The sequence below is a fragment of the Somniosus microcephalus genome, chromosome 9, assembly GCF_052327205.1.
Source record: "Somniosus microcephalus isolate GS21.2 chromosome 9, FLI_Smic_1.0, whole genome shotgun sequence".
Lineage (NCBI taxonomy): Eukaryota > Metazoa > Chordata > Chondrichthyes > Squaliformes > Somniosidae > Somniosus > Somniosus microcephalus.
This window is the reverse complement of record NC_140995.1, coordinates 207,869,676-207,889,314: the sequence shown is the minus strand read 5'-3', so window position 1 is coordinate 207,889,314 and position 19,639 is coordinate 207,869,676. Positions and strand designations below refer to the sequence as shown.

General features: G+C 42.8%; 1 protein-coding gene across 1 annotated transcript in view; it reads left to right on the top strand.

Annotated features, from left to right (window-relative positions):
• The window catches only part of rev3l (REV3 like, DNA directed polymerase zeta catalytic subunit), a 219,505-nt gene that overhangs the window by 98,664 nt on the left and 101,202 nt on the right, over positions 1 to 19,639 (top strand). The window contains exons 2-7 of the mRNA XM_085997824.1: positions 4,445 to 4,634; positions 9,054 to 9,128; positions 13,558 to 13,718; positions 15,427 to 15,601; positions 18,600 to 18,694; positions 19,031 to 19,135. Coding sequence (XP_085853950.1) covers positions 4,445 to 4,634; positions 9,054 to 9,128; positions 13,558 to 13,718; positions 15,427 to 15,601; positions 18,600 to 18,694; positions 19,031 to 19,135 — 801 coding nt within the window. The remainder of the gene's footprint in view (positions 1 to 4,444; positions 4,635 to 9,053; positions 9,129 to 13,557; positions 13,719 to 15,426; positions 15,602 to 18,599; positions 18,695 to 19,030; positions 19,136 to 19,639) is intronic.

Here is a 19,639-nt window from a genome sequence, read left to right as displayed (position 1 = left end):
CTTACCTCAACAAAGTCATGCTCAGTCACTCTATCCCTAATAGATTCTAGTAACTTCCCCACAGCTGATGTTAATGGGGGGTATATCACAGCAGAAAACCAAGCAAGAGAAGTAGACTGAGAGTACAGGAAATTAGGATGTGCCTGGAGCAGGATTTCTGTTGCCTCTCAAAATGCAGAAGTTTTTAATATTTACTTACATTCTTGGCAGTAAGAGAGGCTTGAACTCTGATATTTCACCTCAGATTTTGTGAAAATCCCCAAACCCCTCAGAATCCTGAAAGTTCTCAGATGTGAGAAATGGGTGTGCACACATTAAGGAAGCTTTGTTAGCAGCTGTATAATACAGACCCGGGGGACCAACCAAATGGTGGAAGAAGCAAATATGTCATTCTTGTACTTGATTAAACTCCGAATAACTTTTAACACTATCCTTTAATGTTCTTAGCACTTGCATGGTAAAAGCCTTCAATTTAATCTTGTGTGCTGTAAACCTAATTAACAAAAAAACTTTTGGGAAGCGACCCACATTTCAAACTGTCTGTATGTAAATTAGGCTTACAAAACAGGCAACTTTGGAAAAGTCATCGACCTGAAACGTTAACTCTGTTTCTCTCTCCACAGATGTTGTTTGACCTGCTGAGTGTTTTCAGCATTTTCTGTTCTTATGCCAAATATATATGGTCTGACCACCTGTGCCTCCAGTATAATTGAGGGAGGGGAAGCAATAATTTAAATGCTGCTTGATGAGGACCAATGCAAGCAAGTCCTGATCAGTGCCATAGTTGGATATAAATGGTATCCCACAGTGACACTTCCTGTATTCATAACAAATCTTGGACTTGAGAAAAAGCCACTCATCCCATTGAACGTCATCCCTCTCATGCAATTAAAAGTCATGATGAGTGTGTACTTTGAATAACCCCAATGTTTATGCCTCTATGACTGTGGTTGATTATTCTAAACATTTATTGCTCCTTGAGTAAAGATATTTCTGATGCACTGTTCTAAATATATTCATTAGTTAAGTAATTTAGAATTAAATCTGAATGTAAATTTCAAATAAGATCCAAATTGAAGTGCAAGCTGCAGTCCACTGGGTAGGAAGGCATGGAATTAGGAGGTAAGATTTGGAGGTGCATTGCAAATTAGCTGGACCAGAGTGAGCAAAGGGCAATTGTGAAAGGAGTTTTGTCAATGGGGCAAGGAGCCGCAGGGATTGGTGTTGGACCTTTGTTCCTTCCAGTGTGTATTACTGATTTTGTCAGTGGGGCAAGGAGTCGCAGGGATTGGTGTTGGACCTTTGTTCCTTCCAGTGTGTATTACTGATTTTGTCAGTGGGGCAAGGAGTCGTAGGGATTGGTGTTGGACCTTTGTTCCTTCCAGTGTGTATTACTGATTTTGTCAGTGGGGCAAGGAGCCACAGGGATTGGTGTTGGACCTTTGTTCCTTCCAGTGTGTATTACTGATTTTGTCAGTGGGGCAAGGAGTCGCAGGGATTGGTGTTGGACCTTTGTTCCTTCCAGTGTGTATTACTGATTTTGTCAGTGGGGCAAGGAGTCGCAGGGATTGGTGTTGGACCTTTGTTCCTTCCAGTGTGTATTACTGATTTTGTCAGTGGGGCAAGGAGTCGTAGGGATTGGTGTTGGACCTTTGTTCCTTCCAGTGTGTATTACTGATTTTGTCAGTGGGGCAAGGAGCCGCAGGGATTGGTGTTGGACCTTTGTTCCTTCCAGTGTGTATTACTGATTTTGTCAGTGGGGCAAGGAGCCGCAGGGATTGGTGTTGGACCTTTGTTCTTTCCAGTGTGTATTACTGATTTTGTCAGTGGGGCAAGGAGCCGCAGGGATTGGTGTTGGACCTTTGTTCTATCCAGTGTATATTACTGATTTTGTCAATGGGGCAAGGAGCCGCAGGGATTGGTGTTGGACCTTTGTTCTTTCCAGTGTGTATTACTGATTTTGTCAGTGGGGCAAGGAGCCGCGGGGATTGGTGCTGGACCTTTGTTCTTTCCAGTGTGTATTACTGATTTTGAAGCTGGGGACAGATTATGTCAAATTGGGAAGAGTTTCAAAATTTAGAGAACTAGCAAATAAACTGTGAAGGGATTTGGGTAGATTGGGAGAGTGGGGTGATGAGTGCCAAATGGCACATAAAATGAACAACTCCAAGATAATGAGCGTAGGGAAGGGAAATAAACAGTAGAAATTTAAACTAAATGGTCTAGGGACCTTGACACAACATGAGAGAGATCTGGGGTATTGACATGAAATGAAACCAGTAAAGTGTCAGCAGTAAGGGAAACTAACTGGAATCATGGGTAGAGATTGAGGAATAGAACACATTCCAGGAGGTGGTGAGTCTGAGCAAAGCATTGGTACAGCCACACTTGGGTTACGTGCTACAGTTCTGCATTCATCATAATACAGTACAGCAAGGCTACCCAGGCATTAGAGGCAGTGCAGAAAGTTTTAGCCAAACTGAAAACTAGCTTAAAGCATTTGAGCTATGACAAAACGTTGAAGAGCCTGAGGTTTTTTTTTACTCTTGGAGACAACATTTCTAGAGGAATAAATAAATTGATCTCCAGTAATATGTTTGAGACTGCTGCAATCTCGAACTAGAGTCACAGACACAAGTTGGAAGATTGAAATATCACAGCCAGTTTTAGATTTAACTGCTTTATGCAGAAGTTAATGAACATGTTGAGTAGACTCCCCATGGAGCCAAACAATGTTTTAAAAAAAAAACTTGAGGGAGAATTGGATGGATATTTGAGACAGTTGGGGATATTCGACCAGCACGACTGCAGCAGACCTTTCTGCTCCTATACTTTGCTATGTAACTTGTCCATGGGCTTCAGTCGTATTTTTGTGAAGCTTCTCTCCACTCCCAATGAAAGCCTTAATTTAATGGCCTTGTCACATCTGATAGGAATGTAGAAATTAGATCCAAGATGAAACGCATTTTTAGTTCAAAATTCTGACGTCGTTTCTTGGTATTTTTAAGAAATTGTACCAATTAGAGTTTTTTTTGTTGGCATTTTATGGTGCTGTTATACCTGGGCTGCTGTGTTGAGTAAAATTCATTGTACCATGCCACCTCATTCATGTTGGCAACCTACTTTGGTTTGCTCTGCTAAATCTGTAGTGTTTATAGTATTGTGATATGTATAAACCTCTGGCGCTGTGCTGGCTTTATTTGTTCTGCTGGAGTCAGCATAATGTTATTCCAATACCTGGCCACTTGTGTAGTTCTATTTTGCTGGAAGCAGTCTAGGTGTACTGATTTTAGATTCAACAGTGAGGCCTGATGCATAAGCAATAGTTAATTGCTGTTGTGCTAACCTTTTTTTGTCTGACTCATTTAAGCCTGCAAATCTTTATTTAAAAATTTGAGATGAAGCTCAAATCAGTAAGTCCCAAATCACTTAGTTCAATCTGTTATGTACATACGTGGTGGTGTCATACAATGTAGATATAATGCACAGTGAGGATCATGAAGTGCTGCATCAGGAAATAATGCATTTATAATATTGCAGTAATTTTCTGAACTGGTGAAGAGCAAACAATTGGTAACCATTTCCTCTTTCACAGGAGGAAGTGAAAAAAAAATAATGGGAGATGTGCTTTTTTAAAAAAATGCGGATTTATGCCTTCGGTAGTACAGACTCTTGTGGACATACCAGTAGGACAGTGTGGTTCACTGCAGAACAAAGCACACGGGAAGAAATACACCTTCTTAGAATCATAGGGGGGAAATTGTTTGCGCCTCCCGTTAGCGCCTTAAGAGGGCGCCAATTGGGGCGCAAAGCAACTAGAGGCCTGGCGCGGCGATGTTTGCGCCGCTTGCGAAATTAACTGGACATTTTGCGGCAGCGCTGAACACTACCGCCACGATCTCCTGCACTGGCAGATCGTGACGTCAGTCGAGTGCGCAACGCCCCGGTAGCGCCCTGGACCGGATATTGAGTGGTGCCCCCTGCCTTACCACCGGCCGCTAGCAACGACAGGTTGAGGGGAGCGTTTTGCGGTCAGGAAGGGACTGGGGGAGCACTATTTAAAGGCGACCACTTCCTGCCTTTTTTTGCCGGTGACATTTTTGCACCACACATTCTGAGAGAGAGAGAGACTTCTGGAGAGATTCAACGCTGTGTGAAGGAGTTTTGGGTACTGAGCAGCACTTTGCAGGTTCATTTTGATTTGCCCTTCCTTGATTCGCCAGCGCTCTGAGGTAGCGCCTTAAGACAGGTGTGAAGCGCCTGATTTAGCGCTCCAATCACCTCCAGGAGCGATAAAAGCCAAGTTTGCTGTCGGAGGCGATAATTAGCTACTCCTAGTAAAATCTCTCGTACTGTTGTGCAGTTTGTTTTCCAGTGAGGGTTAGACAGCTTGTTTGCGTTTTTATTAAAATTTGCAATGTTTTCCCCCTGCCTCTGTTTCTAGGTCAGAAGACTTGTCTCCATTTGCACGGCACGTTTCCATACCTTTATGTTCCATACGATGGCTACGGGCAACGGCCAGACCGGCATCTTCGTCAGCTGGCTTTCAGTATCGACCGAGCACTAAATGTATCTTTGGGCAATCCTTCCTCCAGTGTCCAGCATGTGTTCAGGGTATCGCTTGTATCTGGGATGTAAGTAAAGTTACTTGTCTGTTACAGTAGGTGCACTGAGTTTGGGTAGCGCGAATGTATTCATGTTTATTTCTTAAAGTAACTGCTTTTCCTGGGCTTTTGGCAATGATAATACTACAATTCTGCCTACAACAATGTGGCAGATTTTTTTAAATTCTAAAATTTAATTTCTTTTTAAATTAATAACAATACAGGAAACTTTGTGCTATCTGGCACCGACGGGACCGCGCTGTTACCGTTCCCTCAAAACTGCCGGACACTCCAGCGCTAATGTTGAAAGATACAGAAGCTTCTGAGCTCCGTATCTGTCAACAAACCCTGTTGCAACAGCTTCTAAACAGTCCAGTCTCTGTAGCTTAGCAACAGCTTCAGCAGACCTTGCAGAGCTTGACTGTTGAGGAAAAAAGCAATGAGAAAAAAAAACCTGACGAAAACGGCACCTGATTTTTGCCGGTGGCTCGAGCATTCCGGACAGTTAGCCTCCGGATAACACACAGTTTCCTGTAGTATGCTTGCAACCAATCCAGGACCTTTGCAGGTGCATGGTCCAAAGAATGGCCTAGGACCAGGGTGCAAGTGATTTGGGACAGGGGTGGCGGGGGGGTGGGTATTATTTACAGCTGGTGTGTGTTCTTGTGCTTACTGTCATGTCTTGCTCCAACAAACTGGCTGGGGACGAGATTTTAATTCAGAAATAATTGAAAGGGATATGGAAAATTCTCTGTTACAACTGCGGTTGGCCAGCTAATGTGGCAATTTTTTTTTAAATGTAATTGAAATCTCACCCCTTCACCTCCCAAAAGAAAATGTCACTTTACCGGCGAGGTTTAGAGAGAAATTTCTAGAGTGCAGAACCTGGACAGCTGAAGGCGCAGTTGTCAGTGGTGGGGGTGAAGGGAGGGGGGATGCACAAGAGACCAGAGTTGAAGGAACCAAGAATTCTTGGGGTGGGGGGGGGGTGCTTGTAGGGCTGGAGGAGGTTAGAGATGGGGAGAGACAAGGCAATGATGGGATTTAAACACAATGAGAATTTTAAATTGGAGGCATGGGGGGCCTGGTGCCAATGTAGGCTAGCCAGGAGCGGGGCGAATGGGAGCAGGTGCGGGAGAGGATTTGGGCATAGAGTTTTGGATGAGCTGAAGTTTGTGGAGGATAGGATCACAAGAAAGCATTGGAATAAGAGAATTTGCGTTTATATAGTGCCTCTCATAACCTTGGGGCATCCAAAAGCACTTTAGAGCCAATGAAGTACGTCTAAGATAATTACCAGATAATCTGTTTTACTGATTTGAGTTGAGGGATAAATATTGGCCAGTATACCGGGAGACCGATCCTGCTCCTCTTCGAATAGTGCTATAGGGTCTTTTACATAGAAACATAGAAGATAGAAGCAGGAGTAGGCCATTCGGCCCCTCGAGCCTGCTCCGCCATTCAATGCGATCATGGCAGATCATCTAAATTCAGTACCCGGTCCCTGCTTTCTCCCCATACCCCTTGATCCCTTTAGCCTTAAGAAATATATCCAACTCCTTCTTGAATATATTTAATGAATTGGCCTCAACTGCCTTCTGTGGTAGAGAATTCCACAGGTTCACCACTCTCTGGGAGAAGAAATTCCTCCTCATTTCTGTCCTAAATGGCTTACCCCTTATCCTTAGACTGTGACCCCTGGTTCTGGACTCCCTGACCATCGGGAACATCCTTCCTGCATCTAGTCTGTCCAGTCCTGTCAGAATTTTATAAGTTTCAATGAGATCCCCTCTCATTCTTCTAAACTCCAGCGAGTACAAGCCCAATCGACCCAATCTCTCCTCGTACGTCATTCCTGCCATCCCAGGTATCAGCCTGTGAGGACAGGCAGGGTCTCTGTTTAATGGCTCATCCAAAAGATGTCACTTCACCTCAGTGCAATACTGAGGGGGTGCTGCACTCAGCCTGGATAAGTCTCTGAGGTATGTCTTGAACCCATCACCTCTGACTCGGGCAAGAGTGCTACCACTGAGCCAAGGCTGACCTCTGCAGTTGAGCCTGGAGATGACAAAGGCATAGATGAGGGTTTCAGCAGCAGGATGGGCTGAGCAGGGGCAGAAGCAGGTGATGTTAGAGGTCGACGTAGGTGGTCTTTATGATGGCGAGGATATGGGGTCCGAAACCCAGCTTGGGGTCGCATAGGATGCTGAATTTGCAAACGGTTTGGTTCAGCCTGAGACGCTGGCCAGGGAGGGGGATGAAATTGGTGGCAAGGTTACAGAGTTTGTGGTGGGGGTGAAAGATGATGGATTCAATCTTCCTGGTATTTAGCTGGAGGAATTTACTGCGCATCCAAGATTGAATGTCAGACAAGCAGTATGAGAACAGAGGCAGTGGAAGTGTAGAAAGAGGTGGTGGAAAAGTAGAGCTAGAAATCAACGTACGTGTGAAAGTTGGCCCCATGTCTTTGGATGTGTTGCCAAGGGGCAGCATGAAGTTGAGGGGTTCAAGGATAGATCCTTGGTAGACTGCAGAGGTAACGGTGCAGGAATGAGAAGTGAAGCCATTGCTGGAGATGCTCTGGCTGCGATGGGATAGGCAAGTGAGGGCAGTCCTACTGAGCAACAACAACTTGTATTTATCTAGCGCCTTTAACGTAGTAAAATGTCCCGAGGCGCTGCACAGGAGTATTTTAAGACAACAAATTTGACACCGATCCATATAAGAATAAATTAGGGCAGGTGACCAAAAGCTTGGTCAAAGAGGTAGGTTTTAAGGAGCGTCTTAAAGGAGGAAAGAGAGGTAGAGAGGCGAAGAGGTTTAGGCAGGGAATTCCAGAGCTTGGGGCTTAGGCAACAGAAGGCACGACCACCAAAGGTTGAGCGATTTATAATCAGGGATGCTCGAGGGCAGAATTAGAGGAGCGCAGATATCGTAGGGGGGTGGGGGGGGGGCCGGGGCCGGGGGCTGAAGGAGATTACAGAGATAGGAAGGGGTGAGGCCATGGAGAGATTTGAAAACAAGGATGTGAATTTTGAAATCAAGGCGCTGCTTAACCGGAAGCCAATGTAGGTCAGCGAGCACAGGGGTGATGGGCGAATGGGACTTGGTGCGAGCTAGGACACGGGCAGTGGGACTTGGTGCGAGTTAGGACACGGGCAGTGGGACTTGGTGCGAGTTAGGACACGGGCAGTGGGACTTGGTGCGAGTTAGGACACGGGCAGTGGGACTTGGTGCGAGTTAGGACACGGGCAGTGGGACTTGGTGCGAGTTAGGACACGGGCAGTGGGACTTGGTGCGAGTTAGGACACGGGCAGTGGGACTTGGTGCGAGTTAGGACACGGGCAGTGGGACTTGGTGCGAGTTAGGACACGGGCAGCCGAGTTTTGGATCACCTCAAGTTTATGTAGGGTGGCATGTGGGAGGCCAGCCAGGAGTGCGTTGGAATAGTCAAGTCTAGAGGTAACAGAGCAGGACAAATGAGTGGCATTGGAGGAGGATGGTGTGGTTGTCAAAGGCTGCAGAGAGGAAAGGAGGGTTAGTTCACCAAGATCACAGTTACAGGATGTAATTTGTGACTGATTAGGGCCATTTCAGTGCTGTGGCAGATACCTGGTTGAAGAGAATTAAACATGGAGTTGCAAGAAAAATAGGCACAGATTTAGGAGGTGACTTCATATTCAAGGACTTTGGAGAGGAAAGGGAGGCTGTATATGGGGTGGTGATGGCTGTTTTGAAAGGGAGGGGGGCAGTACTTGATGGAGAACCATTTACAATGTCAGCTAGCATGGGGGCCAGCTTAAAAGTACAATTGTCTGTGATTGGGGGAGATTTTTGGGCAGCTGCAGACCTGCTTTAGAACGCAAGTTTTGTGTCTGCAAAGCATCGGAACTGGCAGATAAGCTGATGTACGTTAAAGGGTTGTGGTTATTTTAGTATAGATTAATAAGGCTACTTTGACAGTGTTATATCTCAGCTTCTTTTAAGAGTCACTACAGTGTATGAGCTAATTTTTTTTTAGAAAGACTGACCAAAGAATCTCAATTTCTTTCAGCTGTTGATGGTTTAAGGTAGAAACTTAATTCTTCTGATATTAAGCAAGAAACTTTGCATCTAGTGTTACCTTCTGCATTGGGCTAAAATTCCATTTAGTGCTGTGGTTTTTGATGTGTTAAACCATAAAATGTTCCATTTGTGATGTACAGTTCTATACACAGTGAATTGGAGTGTAACCTATATTTTATGCAGTAGGCTAAACCGATTCAGAGGGCCATTTCACATCGTTAAAATTCAAGTGTATTTTCTTACTGGTAAAACTGTTTGTCCTTAGTCTGTCTCTCTCTCTTTCTTTCCCCCCCCCCCCCCCCCCCCATCCCAAGAATTTCTAATAATGGGCATTACACTCATTGCTTTGTATGAAATGGTTAAAATTGTATTGTTGCATTGCAGGCCTTTTTATGGTTTTCATGAGAAAGAAAAGCAATTCATGAAGATTTACCTGTACAATCCTTTGATGATTAAAAGGTACAGTAAAGTTCTAGGTATATACTATGCATGTTGCATTTTAATTACTATACACCATGGACTTAGTTACCTGATCACAGAATTTGTATTGTTATGAAACTACCCTCTGGTAAATTGATATCATGGCAGTGAGACAAGAAAAATATGTTTGAAGTACTTGTATCATTTAATATCTGTCCTGAATGATACCTTTACTTTGACTGTAAAGGGTGAACCAGTGGCATGGGTCTGCTTTAAGTAGACCCATCCATTGGCATAGTGTCCACACACCCTTCCTTGCCATATAAAGATTGATGCAGCCTGCATAACTCTTTCTGCAATAAGCCTGGTATTCTATTCCACCCCACTTGTCCTCTTTAATAAAAAAAAACTCCATTCTATTGAACTAATTTAAAAAACCATCAAAACCCCAACTTCAAAATTAAAACAAATTGTAAGAGGGATGTAGTTCCATAGTAGATGTAATACGTACTCCTGGCACGTAATTATGTCCATTTTATTTTAAAAGTCCGTAATCAAGTGGAGTTCCTAATTCTCATTGGGAGATGGAAATTTGGCCTTTTAGCTCTGAGTTCGTAGTCTTCTAAATTCATTAAAAATGTTGCAGCATTAGTGGGATTTTTGTTTAAAAGTGGTTTTGAGTAAAGTTTGAAAGTCTTGATTCAGAAGCTTCCTGATTGCTGAGATCCAACAAGCATGAATATTTTCAAGCATCATCTTCACGGTGATATTAAAGGACTGTTCGATGCATTGTTTTGCTGATATCTCCTATTGAGAAATCGGAATATCATTGATGATGGTCTATATGGTCTGGAATTTAAGACACTGGAGAAAGCCATTTGGTGCATTGTCGGCTTTATGAAGGAGCTATCTGCTAAGTCCCTTCTCCCACACCCTTTTAATTTTTCTTTTTCAAATATTTATCCACTTCCCTTTTAAAAGCCATTATGATTTATGTCGCCACCACGATCTCCATGTCCTAACAGGCCTCTAGATTTAAAAATAAATTCTGACTTCTCCTTTGTTCTTTTAGTGCTATCTTAAATTTATGCCCTCCAGTTAATGACTGGCTGGGGGAATATATAGCATCTTATCAGAACTGTTAATTTTGAATGCCTCAACAACTTTCATTTATATAGCACTTTTTAACGCAGACAAAATGTTCTGCGGCTCTTCACCAAAGTGTAATTGGGCAAAAATTAGCATTGAGCCAAAGGAGGAGATATTCGAATGGGTGACGGCGCGTGGTCAAAGAGGTAGGTTTTGAAGAGCATCTTGAGTGAGTGGTGGATAGGCCGAGATTTAGGGAGGCAATTTCGGAGCTTGGGGTCTATACAGCTGAAGGCACAGCTGCCACTGATGGGGTGAAGTGGGGCATGCACGAGGCCAGAGTTGGGGAAACGCAGAGTTCACGGAGTGTTGTAGGGCTGAGATGGGGAGGGATGAGGCCATGGCGGGATTTGAACACGACGAGAATTTTTTAATTGTGCCATTGGTCGGCCGGGAGCCAGTGTAGGTCAGCAAGCACAGGGGTGATGGTTGAACAGGGTGATGTGAGTTAGGATAGGGGCAGCAGCGTTTTAGATGAGCTAAAGTTTATAGAAGATGGGTGGTTGGCCAGGAGAACATTAGAATAGTCGCGTCTGGAGGTAACAAAAGCATGGACGAGTGTTTCAGCAGCAGATGAGCTGAGGCAGGGGTGGAGATGAACAAAGTTACGTAGGTGGAAGTAGGCGGACTTTGATTAGGAGGATATGGGGGTTGGAATCTCAGCTCGGTTAAATAGAATGCCGAGGTTGTGAACAGTCTGGTTCAGCCGGAGATGTTGGCCAGTGAGGGAGATGGAATTGGTGGTGGGGGTCAAAGGTGATGGCTTCAGTCTTCCAAATCTTTAATTGGAGGAAATTGCAGCTCATCAGGACTGGATGTCGGAGAAGCAATCTTACACAACAGAGGCAGTGAAGGGGTTGAGAGAAGTGGTAATGGGTAGAGCTGGGTGTCGCCGTGTACATGCGTTACCTGATGCCATGTCTTCGCATGATGTTGCTGAGGGGCAGCATGTGGATGAGAAATAGAAAGTGCCAAAAGAAAGTTCCTTGGGGGACTTCACAGGTAATGGTGTGGGGGGTGGGAAGAGCAGCTATTGCAGGCAGTTATCTGGCTATGGCTGGATAGGTAACAGTGGAACAAGGCGAGGGCAGGCCCACTCAGCTGGACAATGAAGGAGAGTCATTGGAGGAGGATGGTGTGGTCAACCATGTCAAAGGCTGCAGACAGAGAAAGATGAAGAAGGATGGCGCACCATAGTCAGAGGATGTCATTTGTGACTTTTGATCAGGGCTGTTTCAGTGCTGTGGCAGGGGTGGAAACCTGATTGGAGAGGTTTAAACATGGAGTTGCAGAAAAGATGGTCACGGATTTGGGAGGCGACAACACGTTTACAATATCAGTTAGCATGGGGGCCATGAAGGAAAGTTGGGTGGTCAGCATCTCTTCGATCAGATCTCCTCTTAACCTTCTCTAATCTAATAAAAAAAACTCCCAAGCTTCTTGTTTCTCCTCATAACTAAACCCACTCAGCCCAGTATCATCATTCTATTTGTCTTCTGCACCCTCTCCATGGTTTTGACATCCTTCCTAAGTAAGGTACGCAAAACTGGACACTATATTCTAACTGCTGCCTCACTAATGATTTGTACTTGTTTGCCATTACCTCTTTGCTTTTGTACTCTATATCCCCATTCATAAAAACTAGAATCTCATGTCTTTTTAACGCTTTAGCAACTTGTCCTAATTTTAATTATTTAATGAATATTTCCTCTCACATTCTTCTTTCAAAATGCATTGCCTCATTTCTACACCACTGTTTAAATCCCTCTAGTCTGAAAAGCATCTATTAACCACTACTGCTTTCTGTCCTTCAACCAGCTCCCTATCCGTGCTTCCTGTAATACCGTGCAGCTTCACTTTATCAACAAATCTCCTGTGTGCCACTTATCAAATGCCTTTTGAAAATCCATGTAAACATCCACAGCATTTCCTTTATGCACTCAAAAGAATGCTTTATAATTTGTCACTCATGATTTTTTTCAAATCCATCTTTAATTAACTTGTCTTTCTAAGTGAAAATTTTAAATTCAAAAAAGATTTAAAAAGTTGCACTATGCAAATTATTTGTCGTTAATTTTTAAATTGACAGAGCCAAAGGTGAATTGTGCCATTACCTAATGATGCAAATTAAACACATGGGTGACGCCTGGATTAGGCCTTTGGGACGTGAGTTTGGAACCAGCCCAGATAGAAGCTGAGAGAGTCTCCTCTCTGGTTCGAGGATCCTGTATGAAATGAGCAATGTCTGCCTAATTACAGGCTTTAGTCTACTGCACAACTTTTACTCAACTGTATTAATTAGATTACAACAGTTCTAATCGGAGAAGCTAGATGGTGTGGAAAACAGTTATACTTGCGTATAGAGGGCACTTGGGCTGTTTACCTGCAGATTCTTGTTTTGGTAGACAGGAAACTCTCTTTTTACCGGCACCTAAATAACCGGAAATCTCTCTTAACCGGCAAAATTCAGGAGTAGGTTCAGGTAAGTTTTACTTCATATTAGTGGCCGTGTAACCGGGGTTCCTGGATCTGTGGCCGTGTAACCGGGGTTCCTGCACCTGTTGCCATGCAACAGGGACTTCTGGATCTGTGGCCGTGTAACCAGGGTTCCTGGATCTGTGGCCGTGTAACCAGGGTTCCTGGATCTGTGGCCGTGTAACCAGGGTTCCTGGATCTGTGGCCGTATAACCGGGGTTCCTGGATCTGTGACTGTGTAACCGGGGTTCCTGCACCTGTTGCCATGCAACAGGGACGCCTGGACCTGTGGCCGTGTAACCGGGGTTCCTGGATCTGTGGCCGTGTAACCGGGGTTCCTGCACCTGTTGCCATGCAACAGGGACGCCTGGATCTGTGGCCGTGTAACAGGGACGCCTGGATCTGTGGCCGTGTAACCGGGGTTCCTGGATCTGTGGCTGTGTAACCGGGGTTCCTGCACCTGTTGCCATGCAACAGGGACGCCTGGATCTGTGGCCATGTAACAGGGACGCCTGGATCTGTGGCCGTGTAGGGGGCTCTCGTACCTTAGTAAGTATACCTCTCAGTAATCCGGACTTTTTGATCAACCGGCACCATGCCGGTCCCGTCGGTGCTGGATAAAAAAGAGTTTCCTGTATTAAGTTAGTGGGGTTTGAAAGAAAGTGGGAGGTTTTGTTGCTATAATATACACAAGAAGGCTCTCCATTTCCTAATATTTTCATGAAGGGTACAATATTTGCAAAAATAGATGCTATAGCAATTCTACTGTCAATACAATACACTGCTGAGATTCTAAGTGCACTTTGATCAGTTTGGATATTAAAAGTTTTGTATTGCTTCATAGAGTCTGTGAGTTGCTACAAGGAGGAGCTGTTATGAACAAATCCTACCAGCCATATGAAGCTCATTTACCCTACCTCCTGCAACTCTTCATTGACCATAATCTGTATGGAATGAATCTTATTCACCTTGCAGCAGTAAAATTCAGAAAAACCAGACGAAAAGGTAAGTTTCAGTCAGTGGCATTTAGAAAAGAGCCCTAGGATAGCATGGGAGATAGTAAAATCAATGAGCAGTAAAATCCAATGAGTAGTCATCAGTGGAATTAGTTGGTTCGGAGTGATGTGCTTCCCGGTGTTTCGGTAAGAATTGTCTTGTGCTTCTTAGTTTATAGGGTAGAATTGGCTAAAGCTAGTGGTGGATTGCCTCTCCACATTTGGGTGGGGACAGGTGTATGATATAGGGGCACCCAAAAGCTAAAAGAAATGACACCATTATTGAAATGTAAGTGTATTTGGTATGGAAGTATATTTTGAAAGCTGCTGAGTACTCACCCAGTTAAGCATGTTCTGAGGGTTCCTTCTGTTAAGTAAATGTACACAAACCACGTGTGTAAACAATTCCAATGAAATTGTGCTTCTGAAAGGTAAGAGAGCTTGTTGAACCTTTTTTTTGCCATGTGTGTCAATGGGCACGAGCAGAGTAATCGGCTAAACTGCTATTCCAAGCAATCAACCCATACCCTGGCCCAAATTCAACTCGGTTGTTCCACATCACCTTCATCATTCAGTAATCACGGAACTATTCCGAGACAATAATAAAATAGTATGGTAAATCTGTTTAATATTCGGAATAGCCAATTCATAGTCAAAAATCTTGACTGAATAAAGCAAGTCTATCCTAGTCCGATAACATGCTTCAGCACCACTGAGCTGTCACAGTACAAAGCCTGACCATACATGATGTGTTCTCTTTTAACTGAATTCTCTCTTTTTCCACATTTCAAGTTAATCAGAAAGTGATTTTAAAACTGGTGTGTGATGAGGCACAATGATGCCAACACATCATTGCACTGACCAGTATGATACAGGGCCATATCTGCAACCTGTTGCAACAAATTCCAGATCTTGTGTAAGGTCTTTTGGAGAGAGAACAACTTTTGGATTAATCACAGAGGGAAAAATGAGCAGACTGGTCATCGCTGATCATTCACATGATTTCTTAGTGCCCAGTCAGACTACATATAGCCCACCTGTACATCCTGTCAACTCGGAGCTATGATCTGGTGCCTGAAGACAAGATGGAGAAGTTGAAAAATTATGGGGAGAAGGGAACAAACTAAAGGAGAAATTATAATCATATTATTAACATTGCATGAATAGAATACTGAATCTTAATGATTAGGATGCAGAAATATTTACTAAGCTTTGTGCTGAAATTATTTGCCTTTTACCGTAGGGTTGAAGTTTACATGAAATAATTTCTCATTTCACAATTCAAAGTAGTTTAGTTGATTTGTAGTTGGTTCTGAAATTTTTTTGATTTAAGATTTTCATCTTTGAAATTGCACAGTGCACCATGGCACGATTAACCTGTCTTCCATTATGTCAGTATTCTCTATCAGTTACTATTTAATCTTTGCTATTTTTGTGTGTGAAATGTCAGCCAGCTCACATACACTCTACACGACTACCATTTGACCACACTACAGGAAAGCAGCTCACACTGTAGTTTTCCTCAGTGGCAAGTCCCTGGAGGAAAAAGCTACTATATTTCAATCTTAAAAAGATGTCTGTAGTCTGCTGGCGCACAGTATTGGAGTACCAGTGATCAGTGCCATGGAGGAGGCAGGCTTGATTTTGTTTACATTTAATTACTTGTGCTTGGTTATGGTAGTAGGTCAAGTTCAATGGGATTTGGTTTCTAACCACAGGTGACGAACATGGAAAATGCTCTCCTAAAAAAGCCAGATCAGAATTAAGTAATACCGGTCGCAAAGAGAATGGAAAGTCATGGAAAAGCCCTGTCCCTACCAAGTCTACAGGATCACCAGCAGAGAAGTCCATTAGTTGCTCCTTTGTACGATGGGAAGAAGACGACATACCAAGGTTAGTTAGTAACTAAATATTTTTTGGTTTCCTCTCTTTAAAAACCCTAAATTGAATTTTAGCTTTAAATTTCTCTTCAGTTAGCATGTGCATTCTGATTCAAATGAAGAACTCTTCAGTGTCTGTCTACACGTGGGTAAAACTTTGTTATCCCATTTAAAAACACAAATCTATTTTCAAACTGTTATTTTAGCTGTCCTCGGGTAATATTAAGAGCCCTGTGGAAAAGATAAAGAATATTTTTTGTGGTGCAGCACATTTGAATGCTGAGCTGTGCCGTGGATGCAGGTTTGCACCCATGACTTATCCAACTGGTTTGTTCACAACATAGCTGTGTTACTGTGGGGGAATTATGCTGCGCGGAAGGCAGGAACTTCCTGGTAGCCTGAAAGGGTAAGTTGCTCTGGTTGCTCCTGAACAATTCCTGATGCTTGGAGTAAGAGCAGTGTTGGCAGATCTCGGGGAGTAGATTACCTGCCCCTTCCCTTAGTACAGCGCAAAGGGAAAACAAAGTATCTTGAGATAAAAGAACCTCTATATGAAGTTAATTTTAAGGTCTTTTTGTTTACTTGTTTTGTTAAGGACTTCAGATGTGTTGAACAAAGCTGTGTGTTCAGCAACATTTGTTTACCCCCCCACATTTTCAGGATAGGTCTACCATTCAATTGAGGATTTGTTCCCATTGGGAGTTTATTAACTTTGGACAACCCTTTACTGCACAGAGCCCCGCTTGCACACTAGTCCTCGCTCCTTTGTTTTCTCCTATTGTTTGAAACCCAGAAGTTTATTTTTTAAATGTGTTTTAAAATTGCCCAATTCCATCTGGTGGTACTTCAGTATCATTATAACTTGGTTCCATTTGCCTTGACAGTAGGATGACTTTGCTCAGTCTACTGCCATTCACCAGCAGCCCAGCTTTAGTGTGTATGTAGTCCAAATTAGGTAGCTCTTCGCTGACCTCCACTAGCTTCTCACCTTCCCCCCCCCCCCCCCCCCCCCCCATGCATTGATTACTTTGAAAATAGTTTTTATGTTTTTCAAATCCTTCCATAGCATTAACCAATTCCATTGCTGCTGCTCTGGCTCCGAGCTCACACCCTCCACTCTTCCAACTATGTCCTACGGTGCATGGACCCACTTTCCTCCCTCTGCTCCATTTTCAATGGCAGTGTCTTCAGCCATCATGACCCTGCAGTTTAAAGTTCTCTTCCCTTACTCCTCTCGCCTCATTAAATCTCCCTCCACCTTCAGAATCCTCTTCCAAATTTATGTATTTGGTCATTCCCACCCCCACTCCTGCATTTTGCTAAAGGTGTTGTATTGGTGCAAGTTGTTGTTAACAAGAGACTCTTCTTGGCTTTGGCATTTTGTATCCATTTGAAGAGAACTGGTTAAGGCTAGCTCCATTTTGTCTCAGAGAAAATGTCTTCCACAATCCATGTTTTTTTTTCCAGCTTGTGCTCAGAATCTGAGTACTGAACTTTCAGTTTGGTATCTGGAGCAACCCAACAGTGGGTCTTTGTAAATTTCTACCAGTGAGCAGCCTAGTCAGGAATTTTGCCAATATAAGAACCGTCAACTTTTGGACTGCAGTCACCAAGTAGCAAAAATATCACTAATGAGCGGTTATTATGCCAGACTTGTGGCTGGTATAAGTGGGCCATTAGAGGTTGTGTTGGCACAGTCTTGTGCGCTCTTTTTCTTGAGCATTTTGTGGCTGAAGCAGTACTTCAAGCCAAAGCTTTCACACTATATAGCTAGAATTGACTGAGAATTCTTTCTTCTCTCCTCCACCCCCTGCCTTTCCAAATGGAAGCCTTCATTATATTTACTATTCTGATTTGGAGTATTTTCACCTTCATTTTAACTTTCTTTTGTTGTGTCATCATAACCTACAACACAAGTTGCCTCCATTTAAAAAAAATAAAAATAAATAAATTAAAAAATAAACTAGCTGGTGATGTGCAGCATTTGATTGGACAAAGTTCACAATTCAGACATGACTTCAGAGTAGAGAAATTAGTTGGTGTTGAGGCAGAAACTGGATCACTTAGCCTATATATTGGCTTCTAATGAATTATTCAATGCCCCAGAGCTAATGGAGAAATGGACATATCAATACTCTACTATTTTTGGGGATGTGTATGGTGTGGGGCACCTAAAGGAGCTGGAAGTTGGAGGAAGAAACACAATTCTTTAAATTCCATTTTCACCATCCTCCACCAGCTTTGTGTTTTGAAGGGTTAAATTTCGAGTCTCAGTTTGGATCTGTTGACTCTAACTGGTGGTTATAGATTTATTGTGCCTATAAGAGACTTGAGGATACATTCACAGATGACTGAAGTGATTTTTAAAAAAAAAACTATTCCAGGGTAATTGCAGAATTTAGAATCAGACCTAGCAATGTTGAAGAAAAACTTCTTGAAGAAAAATTATGTTGTTCTTCATTATCTTAAGTCAGGCTATTGAAATGTGGCTATTTAGCATGACCAATAACAGTATACTGTTCTGATCAATGCATTTATTTTGCCTCAAATTTGGTCTCTACCTGTTCTACTTATAATATTTCAAGTATATTTTCAACTGGAGATTTTTTTTTTAAAACTTTTTTTTTAAGCTCTAGCAAATCGGAAAAATTTGTTGCCATGCTGCCCTTCTAGTGGAATAACTATTTCCAATGGTATTTTTACACAACAGTAGTCATTTTTTTAAACTCTTGCTTTGTGCACCTTTGCTCCAGTATTGTTTCGGGAATTTGAAATCGGCCATTCATTTTTGTCCTAGTTATCTTCATGCTATGGGTCCTTCATATTGAATTTCTGCCTGTCAGTACATTACGTTATTTGTAACCAGTTTCTGTTTGAAGATGCTGTATTTGATCAACTTGCTCAATGATCCCAGTGTATGTGAATGATATGCAGGTTTATTGAATAAACTGTACACAGATGAAAGTACACATTTGCATAAGACATTTATTCAACTCTTGGTTATGCTGCAGTTCCTTGGTACTTGAGGACATCGATCGACAGAGCACCTGTGAGCTTGAAGTGGATGCAGTTGCAGCTGATATATTAAATCGCTCAGAAATTGAAGGTATTATAAAAATGGTTTTCCGGAGGTTAATAAAATAAAACTCTAGCTCTTCTATCTTTCTCCCCATAACCAAGTTTTATGTAGAAATAATATGAGCTTTGTATCTTGCGAAAAGGTATTTCATTTTGGATATATTTGATATGCTGTAGCCAGGTTAAGCAATTTGCCCAAGTATCTTAATTTTGTGGCACATACAACTGAAGTACTGTGGTTAATTTTTAAAAATTGAATTCATACAATTTTGTAATTTGGACCAAGTGTGCATGTTCTGATTTAGAGGTGGTGTCCAGTTACTGGCTTTAGGACAGGAGTGCTGACTTTTCCCTTTTTTTTTAGCTCAGATTGGCAGAAACCCTGGCTTGCAGGCCATATGGGATGATGAAAAACAGCGTCGCCGTGAAAACAATATGTCCTCGCAAATTGAGTCACCTGATTCACAGGGTAACCACAGTGACTTATAAAGGCACAGCTTTCTGTAACTTGTACTGAATACGTAAGAACAAGAAAATCCCATGGCTACTCCATAAATCAATCTCTAGTATAAAGCAGAAGAATAAAGTTCAAAAATATAACTTCATCAATGTGCGCCAATTCTGTCTCTTCTCCCTCTGCTCTCTTCCACCTGCGTTGCTGCAAAAAGGAGTTGGGTTGTCAGTGGATAGATGCGTTGTATAGGTCAGCTTAAGTGACCATTTGTAAAACTCATTTAGTTACTGGGTTTGCATGTTCCCCCAGTAAAACATCCCAAAGTGTTTCACGTGAGCGTTATCAAACAAAATTTGACACCGAGCCACATGAGATATTAGGGCAGATGACGAAAAGCTTGGTCAAAGAGGTGGGTTTTAAGGAGCGTCTTAAAGGGGGGTAGAGAGGCGGAGAGGTTTAGGGAGGAAATTCCAGAGCTTAGGGCCTTGGCAGCTGAAGGCACAGCCGCCAATGGTTGAG